A 12,472-nucleotide genomic window follows, 5' to 3' on the forward strand; every position below is an offset into this window, starting at 1 on the left:
AATGTCATTTTGAACAACAGGAAATGGAACATAATGTGAATTCAACAGTCTTGTTACTAAGCGTGCAGAAAAAATCACCTTTCTTGTGCTTCATGTCAAAGGAGAGGTGCATAAAAATGTGGTCTCTCACTGAAAGACAGGTAGCTGAAACTCTTCACAGATTATATGGCAACAGGTGACTCTGAAGTGTCAAAGCAAACACAAACCATCTAAGCCAAAAACACTTAAAGAAAAATCCCAGAGGAAACAAACTGCATCAGACAAGTTATTTAAACTCAAAGCCCATCATTTGGAAGGCAAATTAGAAAGGATCATCTAATTTGGTAAGTTACAAATAGTTTGAGCAAAAATCTTGGGAAAACCTAACACAATTAATAAAAAAGGAAAAGAAAAAAGAGGTATACAGTAATTTTCCCATTATAAAAAAACCAACCCACAGCTCCTCAGTTCAGAAAAAACAGTAGGTCTAGAAAAATCACAGGTGGTGTGAAGACTGATAGGTGACAACTGCTCACTTCTGACAGAAGAAGCCAGAGCAGCTGATGAATACATGGCAAGTTGGGAAGCAACAAAAGGAAAGATTTCTCACCACTGCTGTGTCTGATGGGAGTTTCTCTTGAAAATTTACAAATACCCAAATATAATAAGACATGCAAAGCCTGAAGCACTCTTGAGTTGTAAATGAGAGGAATCTGGAGATTGTACCACTACATACTAATCCTGTTTTATGCTCTTCCTCAGCTATTTCTGCCAAACAGAAAATAATGGGCTAGATAGATCTGGTGTAACACAGAACAACTTATTTTTTGTGTTTAGGTAGTTTTAGATGTTCCCAAGAAATGTTAATTTAGTTACAAAAGGAAGGATTGGCTGCTCATAAGTACTGACTTAGTTGATTAGAGTGCCTTGCTTTGTTCATTTGTATGCTGAAGTTTTGTGGCTTGATCAATACAGTTAAGCATGACAAATTATACATTTAACTAAATCCTGAAATCCTCTATACAGTCTTACCTTAATGATCTTCAAAAGGCATTGTTAGTCCTGGTGAGGCCTGGTACAACACAGCCAGCAGTAGGTTTCTGTTTTCCCCTTGACCCCTTGATACTAGAATATCTGCAGTTGGACTATTCTAAACAAACTACCCAACACGGGTATTTGAGAAATAATAATTTTATTTGTCCTGTCATCATTAGTTCAAACAGTCATAAACTACATCATACAAAAAAAGTAAACATAATCTGCACTTAGGTTCTCTTCACATGCATCCACCAAAAATATAACCCAAAGTAAAGGTTGAAAGGTTGAGCAAATTGAATGTTTTCTGTTTGTGTCATAGTCTTTGGGCATAATTTAAACCAAGCAGTTGATATGCACAGGCTGTTTGAAGGTGAATGTCCGTTTACACAAGAAGCCAGTAGTGAGCTTTATTGTGCAAGTGGAATGCATGTGGTTTGCTGAAACCTACAAACCATCCTGAAGCCTTGATAGCATAAGGGATGGGGCTGTCATCTTCATTTCTTTTCTGGAGGTTCATGTTTTACCCAGTCATCAAAGCCACCAGCATACTGCTGAACTCTGAAAATATGCAGAAGATACCTTTCTCAAGAAGAGTCCTTAATATTGTCTCAAAGAGGACACAGCAAAAAAAACCCGAAACCAAAAGTAAAAAATAAACACCCAAAACCCCACAAACAAACAAGAAAAACCCTACAAAAACCAGATTAAAATAAAGAGAAAACACAGAAACTCTCTGCAACCATATACACTTGTACCTAGCTTCAATGAGCCAGATGGACATTCCTTTTGCTCTAATACTGCCTGCTTCCATGCAGTGAGTTCTGTAACTCTTCCAAATGACATGCTGGAGCTCAAGCATCACGCAAGAAATAGTAGCTGGATCAATGAAACAGTTGCCAGTTCTTTTTGAAAAGAGTGAGAAGAGACTCACAGCAGTGGGAGATTTACACGTCTATTTATTATGTCTAATACTGTCACCAAATAAACCCTGCACACTGATCTTTACTTCCTTGCAAACCTATATGCTCTACAGCTCTGATATCAAGCTGTGCAAAACTAAACTCTAAAACAAAAATCCACTATGCAAAACAATACTGACACCTTCAATTGGGCATAATGAAAAGCAGGTAATGGAGGATATTTTTCACTCTGAAACAAGAACATGCTTTGATACTTTTGACAAGAATTAATATGAATGTTCCAGTTCCTGAATTGCAGTTCAGTGAAAACAGGAGCAAATAACCCATGTCTTAAATTTTATCTGCAGTCTTCCAGACAGTGAGGCACCTTCCAGAGATAGGTTTAACAATTCTGCAAAGCAAATGTTGCATTTCAGTCTATCACCATCTCATTGTTTTGTCAGCTATTGCCTTCACTGCTTTACTCCTGGCAAATAATCCAAAGCTTTACGGGAAGTGAAGGCATCCTTTGTCAACAGTGAACTGTAAAGGTAGAACTGCAATTCAATAAAGGGTGTGGTTTCTTAAACTGTTTAAGATTGTACTACTACCAAAGCAAGCAGTTCTCCACTTTTACACTCTTCCTGCATCTCAGGACTAGTGCTTATGGAGCTCTTTAAGGAAGAAACATCTCAGCAAGGGAGCCCTAAGAGGGAGGAGCCTTCAGTTGGCAGCGTGGTCTTGCAACAGTTTGTGTCACCAGCGGCACATGTGCAGAGCTGCTAGAGGGTTCTTTCAGAGCGTGGTACCCCTAACTTTGCTGCAGCCCCCAAAGGCATCCTTCAAGGTTCAGGGGAGAAAAGAGGAGGTGGCTTAACTAAAATACCAATTGTTTTGTTCATATTCCACATGTAAATTTTTACCCTTGCACACAAGGTGAATACGTGTTCACCTTCATGGGGGGAAGCAGCATTAATCCCATCCTCACACACAAAGTCCTACCTGCTGAAACCCAAGGACATGGCAAAACCAAGTGCTTGTTTACTCCTTGTTCCTGCCAAACAGGAGAAAACCACAGGGTCTGACTTGGATGGCATTTTTTGATTATACTGCTCCTTGAACTCCGTTGGGTCCATTTGTAGAGCTTCCATTAATTCACCCACTGGGAAATACAGAAAACAAGCTATTGTTTATTCTCCATCCAAAGACAGGTTCACATTGCAAAACTTCTTACTAACTCCTCTGGGGGGAACGTTCAGCCTCATTACATGCCAGCAGCTTTTTAGCAGCGTTCCTCCTTGCTCAGTCACCACCACTTGACCATTCCAGCCAGCAGAACACCCGACGCCTGCAAACAGCGGCACTGACAACTTACGCGGTATGTTGATGGACTCCGGGATTTTCCCAAACCTGTCGATCTCCCACCTCTCCCGCACGTCAATGTGAAGGACGTTGGCCTTCTTCAAGTCTTTGAGCTCCTGGTAGGAGAGGCTGGGCGCCGCGGCGGCGCAGAGGCTGCGGCAGGTGGGGCCTGGCGGGGAGGCACAGCCGGTCAGCGCGGCCGCGGGACCCGCTCGGGGCGCGGCAGCGCCGCCAAACGCAGCCACACGGGGCTGTCCCCGGGCGCCGGCCAAGCTCGCCCCCAGCCGCCCCAGGCAGACCCATCCCCGCCCGCCCCCGCTCACCGGGCGCTGCCGCCCGGCTCCAGCCGCCGCCCGCCGCCCGCAGGGCCCGCGCCGCCCGCCACCAGCCCCCGAGCCCCATCCCGGCTCCCTCGGCGATGGCGGCCGCCCTGCCAGGCCCGGCCCGGCCCGGCCCAGCCCAGCCCCGTCACCCGCCCCCGCCGGCGAGGAGGAGACACCGCCTTCTCCACAGCGGGGAGGAGGCCGCAGCCTCGGCCGGCGCTGGCCCGCGCAGGGCAGCGGGGAGCGCTGCCGGGGTGGCCGCGCGCGGCACCTGCCAGCTCACACAGACACCGCCTCCGGCTTCGGCGCATCCAGCATTTACCCTGCATTGCCTGGGTAGGGTAAATTCTACCAGCCAACCCAAACCGTGGAGACGGCTGAAAGTACCAAAGGCTGGGAGATGAAAGAGAGATGAGGATTTTTGATGCCAAATCCAATTTTAAAAACCCCAGCCTGTGAGTGTTTCGCCGAGGAGAAAAGGTGATTTTAGCACTGGCCTGCACTGCTTTCACCACTGTCACTGTCCCCTTACAGCCCTTACAGGGGATGTGGTCCAGGCACCGATCTCCTTTCTGGTGACCAATGAGCGGATGTGAGGGAATGGCACGAAGCTGCATCACAGGAGACTTAAGTTAGATATTGGGAAAACCTTCACCCAAAGAGTGGTCAGGCACTGCAACAGCCTCCTCAAGGAAGTGGTCATGGCCCCAGGCCCACCAGACTTCAAGAAGTGTTTGGACAATACTCTGAGGCACATGGTGTGTAATTCTTATGGCTGTACTGTGCACAGTCAGGAGTTGGACTTGAACTTTGTATGTCCCCTCCAGCTCAGGATATTCTATGAGTTGATGATCCCTGGTTTCAGTTTTGAATATTCTGTCAGTCTTCTAGCCACAAGGACTAATGGCTAAGATGTATGTGAGTGGAGAAATGAAGGTCTTTCTGTTCCACACTGATTTTCAATCAGTATTCTGTATTTACTGCATACCTTCAAAGATATGTTACATATCAGCAATTCTAGTCTTTAAAAGCAGGTATGCTGGATCTTTTCATAAAAGATGTATTTTGAGAGATAGGTTTTTGAATCTTTACTAATTAGAGTTTCCCTTCTCGAAACAAGAACAAAATATTTCTTGGTACTGTAAAGTGTGACTAATTGAACTTGGCACATATAACTGGTTCACTAGCTGCCCTTCTGCCAGCCTCTCCATATGGCCTCCTTGACAAGCACTTGCAAATTGTCTGTCTGAAGAACTATATCTATATACAAATTGAGGTTTAATGCATTTTCCATTTCCCACAAGGAAAGGATAGAATACACTACTTCTAGAAATTATCTTCTGAAGTATACTTTACTGTATATTTTATCTGTAATATACTTACTGCATATATCACCATAAGGACCATAAAGCGTTCCATGTGAAGCACCAGAACACTTGTCATATGAAATGCACATTCACAGGAAGAAGCATTTTCATGGTTTTGATTTGACCCTGGATCATACTATGACAAAAAAAAGAGAACACACTAGCTTGTTTGCTGAAATAGGAAGCACTCACTAGCCGTCTTGTGAAAGACTGAAAGAATCTGAGGTCAGAACAGATCAAGCTTAGCAAACTCCCGCAGCTTGGTGAAAAGGTGGGAAGCAGCACATTCAATTCCCCCTTTGTCTTCATGGCTGCATTCAGTCAACTTCTCTTCAGCAGCTTCCTTCATTTCACCTCTTGGGGCTCTCTCCATTTCACCTCTTCTTCACCTGACTTTCCAGTTCTGTACAACCTCCCTCCCACACTCAAACCCAGCGGCACCCAACCCAGTTTCCAGTAGCTCCTCCCTCGAGTGCTGGACATCCTTTACTCTGCCTGTCCTCGGTGGGGATATGCACATTTGATGCCGTTCTCCTTCCAGTCCCTCCCACGGTGGCTGCCTCGAAAATCCACGCAGGGTCCGGACCCTGCTGCATAACCTCTGGGCACGACTTTCCACAGCGCTGCACGCTGCCAAACCTCCTCTCAGCGCGCTGCCCACGGGTACAAACCCAGCGCAGCGTGTCCAGCTCTTTCAGCAAAATTCAGAAGTGAAGGTCACCCTAGCCTTTGCCCTGAGTTTCCAGGGTGCCCCGCAGCCAGACCTGTCGCTACCTGTTGCCTCTGGGCCCCGGTGCGCTCCCGGGCAGCGCCGCTTCCCCACCGCCCTTCCCACCCGGGAGACGCGTTGTGCCCCGGAGCCAGCACCGACCCCGCCGCCACTCGTGCGGAGCCGCCCGGGCTGCGGCTGGGGCGGGGAGCGGTGCGGCGAGGCCGGGGGCGGAGCGGAGCGGAGCGGAGCTTCCTCCGCCGCTTCCTGCTGCCGCCGCCCGCCGCCGCCCGCCGCTCCGTGAGTGCGGGGCGCGGGGAGGGGGCGGGCGGCACAGCGCGGAGGCCGCGCCGGGCCCGTCCTGCGCGGCCGGGGGTGGGTCGCGGAGCCTCCGCCGCGGCCCGAGGCTCGGGCCGGGCCGGGCCGGGCCGATCGGCCCCGCCACGGCGGCGGCCGGGCCCGCGGCCTGCGGAGCCGCGTCCCGGGGGGGCCGGGCGGGCGCGGGGCGCGGGCTGGGGGCGGTGGGAAGGGGCTCTGCCCCGCCGTAGCCTCGGGCCGGGCGGGCCGCCCCTCCCCGCTGTCGGCGGCGCCCGAGGCAGCGCTGTCCGGCGCCTCTGCCGCCGGGCTGGCGGCCGAGTGCGGCTCGTGTTGGGTCGCCGGCGACGAGCTGCTGGTGGCGGCCGCCCGCTGTCGGTGTGGAGCGGGTTAACCCTGCCGAGACATGAGAAGGGCAGCGCCGGGCCGCCTCCGTGAGCCGCAGCGCGTCTCTCGGTGTGTCAGATTGAGAGCAGTCGGTAGCAGCGCCTCCGGCCGGGTTGAGCGGACGGCCCGGTCACTTGGCGTAGGGCGCGGGGCTGCGGTGGGCGCCCGGCTCCGCGCTGCGTGTGCCGGCCTGCAGCTGCCGCCGCCGCGGCCTCAAGCGCGGCGATCGGTCTGTGCCCGCGGATTAAATGACAGCCCGGTGCCGGTCCGCGCGGCTGGCCTGAGACGTGGTATTCTAGACCCATAGCTGCAACTCTCCACGTTTTGTTTATTATTTGGATTATCTGATTTGATTCCTGTTTTTTTTTTTTTTTTTTTTCTTTCTTTCTTTGCTGTCATGTCCTTTACTTTAGGACTTTGTCCTGCCCTTGCTATAGCTGTGTTGCTACTTGCACTATTAGAAAGGATATGCACAACAGCATATTAAACATAGGTGCAGTAGAATGAAGACATCAAGAACATAGAAGCAGATGCCAAGAGCTGCAGGTGTAGCACTGTATTCTAGTTGCGTGTCATCTTTAACTACAAGTATTTCCCAACTCCATTAAATAATCCTCTCCTACAAGCATAAAGAACAGACTTGTGTTTAAAGGATTCTTTCTGCTCTCATTTTCTAACTTTTAAAACAGAAACATAGTAATGGCACGAGCATGTGCGAGCTTGAAGCAGATTATACCTTTGCGAAATTGTTCTCGTGTTTACTACATTTGTAAATATTTTGTCAGATTTCTTCATGAAATATTGAAGAACTGGTGCTCTGTAGCTGTATTTCTGTGAGATTCACAGAACTGCAGCTAGTGTCTCAGGGGTTCTGTTTTGAGCATCAGTTGTAGATCGAGGACAAGTTGTTCTGCTTCAGTCATGCCATCAAAGCGAACTGGGGCAGTCTGTGTGGAGGAAGAAAATGGAATTACATTTTTTGTTCTTGATGGCAAGACTTGGACTTTCAAAGAGCTCAAACTAGTAGTAACTTACTGCATTATCTGTTCTACCCTCACTGATTAACCAACTCCCACAACACCCTTCCAGAATAGATGGGAGGTTATGGGCAGCCATTTATGTTCTCCAGCTCAGCTGTTTAGGCAGGGTACAGCAGGAGCCTTAGCCTAAAGTCTTGTGTGGGTTTCAGCCTTCTTTCTCACACACATGCTTCAACCACAGTTCCTTTTTTATTTCTTTGACTTCACAGAATGAGCATTTCTCCAAAGTTCATCTTTTGCTCATATTGCCCTTTATTTTCTGTTGCAACATCTTGGATTGCTTTTTCCCCAGTTTTTGACACATGGTTATCCTGGCAAGGTACTGTGAGTTCACTGGTTACTTTCCATCTGTTTCTTATGCCCTCAGATTTTCTGTGGTGATGGTACAGTAACGTTGGTATTTATATCATGGGAGTGCACAGTCTGTCATCTGACTGCCTTTTCGCATACAAAGTTTTACCTTGCAAGCTAACATCATTAGTTATAAGCCATGGCTCTTTTTATTGTACTTAGGTGGTTTTTTTTTTAAAGGATGAATTTTCTAGAAATACCTATGTTGGACCACTCATGCATCTTCCTAGATGTTTTTCCCTTTTGATATGTTATAAAAAAACCCCAAACATTTAATGTGGGATAGAGAACATAAACAAAAATTGCAGTTTGCTTTATGGGGCTGGATATTGCCAGGTATATCTGAAATTTTCCATAAAACTTTGCTGTAAGATGCTAGCAAAAAAAAATGTCATCAAAATGCTACTCTTTTTACCCACTTAGAGCTTTAATATACTCTAGTCATAAACCCAGTTAGAGGGTCTTTTCAGTTTTGTTTCTGGACGTATCTGGCTTCTCCTCATCCTTAGAAGTAATTTTTCTGTGGCAGGTGGTTTTAGAAGGAGGATTGTTGAGGGGGATTGTGAGGATACAAACGTGAAAGATGATAGAACATGCTTAGCATGGGCAGCTGGCTGAAGTGGATTACTGAAAGTGAGAGAGGCTATGAGATTTTTAGTGTCACTTGGAAAGTTGTATCTAGCGGTCCAAAGCCTCTGTGTCACTCCTTGCTCCAAAAGTACATCAGTGTCTGACCCTTTTTAGGACTGTAATACAGTGTTAGGATTGGCGTTTGAGCTCCAGTGACAGTGTAGGATGTGTGATGTGCCTTTGGGCTAGGAAATCTCGGAGATGATGCTTTCAGAATTTCAGATGACATTTTCCGGGGGAAGAAGCTTCGCTGCCACTACCAGTCAGCAGTTCTGGTCCTTTTACTGCTCTCGCAGGCAGCGGGGGCTTGTTTTCCGCAAAGGTTTTGGTGGCTGTCAGAGCGCTGAGCCTCCTGGCCTGCTGATGGGTGACACTGCCCAGCTGCTGACCGTGATGGATGTGGTGCCTCTTTTGATTGGGTGGCACTTGGTCTAGTGGTGAGCAAGGCAAAATGCCACAGGTAATGCTTGGAAGAAACGTCTGAAATGTATCAACTTGCGGCTTACATCAAAACATGTAGCAGTTCTGCGGAGGACCTGGCATTACTGATCCATGCAGGGACCTTTCACAGATGTGTTTCGAAGCATCTTTGGACTTAATCTGCACATCTGTGCTGTTCCTTTGCCCTTTTGGTGCAAGGCTGCTGTTTACAGCTGGACAATTCTGTTAAGTCATATGAAAATGCTAATTTTTCCCAGTATTCAGTGTGTGCTCTGCCCTTTCAGTGTGACACAGGTTTTTCTTTGCATTAACAACATAAAAGGATACAATTTTAACTTGAAAGTTTGACAACAAGTAGTGAGACAGCTGAAATTTAGGCTACCTCAGATGAATTAAGGGATTGAGGTAAATGTATTTGCCCCAGCTTCTTTGCATTCAGGTGCTCATTGATGAAATAATTAACAATACTGGTTTCACAGCTACTGGACAGTCCTATGGGGAGAGTATTGCCCATATCCAAAATAGTACCTGGAGATTTTCTGTAGACTCACTCAGCTACATTTCACAGGGTCAGTATGCTTCGATAGGCTGGTGAGATTTGCATAATTTTTATCTTGTTTGCATTCTAGTAATGCAACTGTAATCCTCCTAGTTAATCAAGAATCAGAAAATATTGTAATAGGTATTACACAGATAAGAACAAAAATGTGGCACTTGTCTGAAAGAGCTCGCACCCTAATTATAAGAGGAGGGGAAAAGTGGATCTAGGCAGATGGAAGCAGTGATATGATATTAATCAGTGCAGCAGGTTATTTCTCTAACATACTGGTGGCCTGGTCAGTGTTTCTTATAAGCATCATGGTGAAGGCACAGCATAGGAAGACTCACTAAGGTGACACATTTCAACATTTAGTAAGGGGACTGTAGACATTCTAGGACATCCAGACATCTTCCAAGTGAGAAGTGCAAGATGGTAAGATGGGAAAAAGTTTTGGGAAGTGCTGACAGTGAAGACAGTTTGCTTCTCCAACTCTCTGGCATAAAAATGTTATGAGGAATGACTTGGTTGGTTGGGTTGGGTTGGTTTAGTTTCCCAAGGAAAAGTGATTTTTAGTTCATACTAACCTTTAATTTTTATTTGTCTTAGCTCTACTGAATTACTGTAAAATGTAAATTTTTTAAAAAATAGCAGTTACTTATTTTGGAAACAACATTCAACTCTTGTAAGTATCTAAATATATACTTTATGAAGAAGGTAATTTTCTAAATATAGGAATATTAATGCTGTTAAATATAGACTATATCAGGCATATCTTAAATTTAAAATAGCCTAGGCACACCATAGATTTAAATTAACAAATTCAGCAAATTGATTTTTGGCACTCTGTCAAAACTGAAGCTTTTAAAATTAGATAGGCAGATTGTTCTGCTGCTTTTGAAGTGGTTTGCTCTTTCTAGAATGGTGGAAATGAGCAGTTGAGTAAGGAGGTTTTGATCTTAATCAGCTTTTTGTAGGAAGATTGACATTAGGAGTCTTTTAAGAAGTAAGAAGTCAACTGAGAATAGGTAGTGATGGTGATGATTACACTTCAAACTCTTGTATGCTGAGCTCAAAGAATCTCAACATGTTTGGCAAGGGATAGTTCTTAGTTTTGTACAAAATGATTTTTTAAAAGGAAAAGGTTTAGGGTTTTTTATCTAACTTCTTATATTTTTTGGTTTTTTCCCAAGGAAATGGCATAATTTCTACTTAGGATTTTTTACTGTGTGCCAAGTAGAGATGAGGGTAGAGCTAACATACCCTCTAAACTCAGGTTTTCTACCACAAAAATCCATGTCTTTTTATTTGTCAGATTCATTAGCCAAATATCATGTGCACCATGACTTGATTTTGTGTGTATGAAATTAAAAGCTTAAATATATTTGTTTTTCATCACAAAAGAAATCTTCAAGTGAAGACGTGTGGTGACCTCTTTTTTGCATAGGAAAAGGAGGAGAGTCTGTCCCCTTTAGGATACTCCATAGTTGGTGGCTGTAGACAGAAAATTCTCATTGCACATATTAAAAAAAAAATACGAGAATGGGTTGGAAAGAAGCAAATAATGGGAATACTTCCATGGTTTTTAATCTTCAGTGTGTCAAGTTGATTTTGTCTTAATTGTTCTTTTCTCTTTTGCCTGCTTGTCTTGAATGGCTTGTGCCTATGGCCAACAATAAGTTATAGAACACCCCTTTTGTTTTTTTCTTAGCTATATTTTATGCTTTCTTGAGTCTCTTTGTTCAGGATTTTCATTCCAATAAAATCTCAAATCTTTTATTTCCCATAAACTGAAATATTTTTGAGAGGTTATTTCTGAAGCATCCTAAGTTTCTTCCTCGTTTAACTCAAATATAATAATCAAATTCCTGGAATAAACATTCTGATTTTGAAATTATGTTGATTGATGTTGATCATGTTTTTATCAAATGGGGTCTTTAATTTGTAATGTTTTCAGTCCCTGAATGTACTGGAAAAGGGCAGGCAGTACTCCGTATACACTTGCATTGTAGATCGTGTGCAGTAGTTCGTTGCTCTTACCCTTCCATCACACTTCTGTGCTTTTCAAAATCAGGCACAAACCCTGGCTGTCTAAGTCCTTGATATGTTCTGGTTTTTCCAAGAGCTCACAGGTCAGTAACCATTGTCTGATGGATGTCTGTCTGTGTGTATGTCCATGAAAAGTAATTAATCTAATGGTCCGTGTTGTCTTTTCCTCTGCCTGCTCTTAGTGAAAGGAGACTGAAAAGTGTCTGGGCTGTGCAATGTGAGTGCAGCTTCTTATGCCAGTGTTCATTTCTAATGCCATGCTGATTAGGTTGGGCTTGAAGTACCATGCTTTCAGTCATTGTGGGTATCAGCTGGCACTGTTTTTCCCCTTGTCCTGAGGGTCCCTAGGATATGGGTCCAGCAGTGGGCTGTGTCTTCCCTGATCCAGGTCATATCACCTGTGCTGTGGGCTGCAGGATTTCACACGTGGGAAAGACTTGCTTGTATTTCAGCTGGTTGGGCCCACAATTATTTATTGGAGCTCTCTAAGTGTACTGATAGGAAGATGACTTTCACTGGAGTGAAGTCTGTGCTTTGGACAGTCTTACATAATCTGTCCAAAGAAATCAAAATTGTTATGCTGAAATGAACTCATAGACTGTTTATGTCAATGTCGAATCACCTAAACCCAACTCTGTTCCTTTAGGGAGGACATTTTTGCTGTCTTTGCTATTGACTCTTTGCATAATTTAGTGGAAGGTCTTGTGTTTTCTCACAGCAGCTCTATAGGCCCTCTATTCATCAATGTCTTGATGAAGCTTGTGCTCAGTTCAGTGGCAGTGTGACAAGTGGTGATGGTGATGGTAGTTTCACAAGAAACTTGGGTATGTATGAGAAGCTGCCAAGGCAGAAAGACACAGTTGAAGTTGTTTGAGCCTCCTCATGTTCTAGGAATGCCAGGTTGCATGGCTTTTGATGGACATTAGACATATTGATGGACATTAGATGGACATCTGTTGAAAATATATAGTCAGGAGCTGGAATATTTAGACCTTTCTTACTGTATGAACAGGAATTGCGAATCCATGAGATCAGCAAAGCTGA

At 45.2% G+C, this 12,472-nt stretch overlaps 2 protein-coding genes across 8 annotated transcripts in view; one reads left to right on the forward strand and one right to left on the reverse strand.

Annotated features, from left to right (window-relative positions):
* Positions 1 to 1,154: 1,154 nt before the first annotated feature.
* TSTD3 (thiosulfate sulfurtransferase like domain containing 3) lies at positions 1,155 to 3,695 on the reverse strand. 4 transcript variants are annotated; one of them, XM_053936846.1, is made up of 5 exons: positions 3,602 to 3,695; positions 3,292 to 3,447; positions 2,919 to 3,078; positions 1,773 to 1,919; positions 1,155 to 1,575 (listed from the first exon to the last, which is right to left on the reverse strand). In XM_053936846.1, exons 1-5 carry the CDS (start codon positions 3,678 to 3,680, stop codon positions 1,512 to 1,514), a joined length of 606 nt encoding a protein of 201 aa, XP_053792821.1. In that variant the 5' UTR covers positions 3,681 to 3,695; the 3' UTR covers positions 1,155 to 1,511. The 4 variants fall into 4 exon arrangements, with proteins under 4 accessions (XP_053792821.1, XP_053792823.1, XP_053792824.1 ...); XM_053936848.1 differs by lacking the exon at positions 1,773 to 1,919; XM_053936849.1 differs by lacking the exons at positions 1,155 to 1,575; positions 1,773 to 1,919 and adding an exon at positions 1,926 to 2,328.
* Positions 3,696 to 3,807: 112 nt separating this feature from the next.
* Positions 3,808 to 12,472, forward strand: part of USP45 (ubiquitin specific peptidase 45) — a 50,916-nt gene continuing 42,251 nt past the window's right edge. For 2 of the 4 annotated variants that reach the window (XM_053936822.1, XM_053936826.1), the window contains exon 1: positions 6,268 to 6,448. In XM_053936822.1, coding sequence (XP_053792797.1) covers positions 6,399 to 6,448 — 50 coding nt within the window. In that variant the 5' untranslated portion in view covers positions 6,268 to 6,398. Of the gene's footprint in view, positions 4,360 to 5,900; positions 5,978 to 6,267; positions 6,449 to 12,472 lie in introns of those variants that run through there. The other 2 variants (XM_053936824.1, XM_053936823.1) reach the window with 2 other exon arrangements.

Source organism: Vidua chalybeata, chromosome 3 (assembly GCF_026979565.1).
Source record: "Vidua chalybeata isolate OUT-0048 chromosome 3, bVidCha1 merged haplotype, whole genome shotgun sequence".
In the NCBI taxonomy this organism is placed as follows: domain Eukaryota; kingdom Metazoa; phylum Chordata; class Aves; order Passeriformes; family Viduidae; genus Vidua; species Vidua chalybeata.

Excerpts from the sequence above, each read along its gene's own strand:
- TSTD3 (XM_053936846.1), bottom strand. The coding sequence starts at position 3,680 with ATGGGGCTCGGGGGCTGGTGGCGGGCGGCGCGGGCCCTGCGGGCGGCG. Across the intron at positions 3,079-3,291 it reads GGAGTCCATCAACATACCGC|TGGGTGAATTAATGGAAGCT; the intron begins GTAAGTTGTCAG and ends TGTATTTCCCAG. Across the intron at positions 1,920-2,918 it reads ATGTCCTTGGGTTTCAGCAG|AACTGGCAACTGTTTCATTG; the intron begins GTAGGACTTTGT and ends CTTTTCAAAAAG.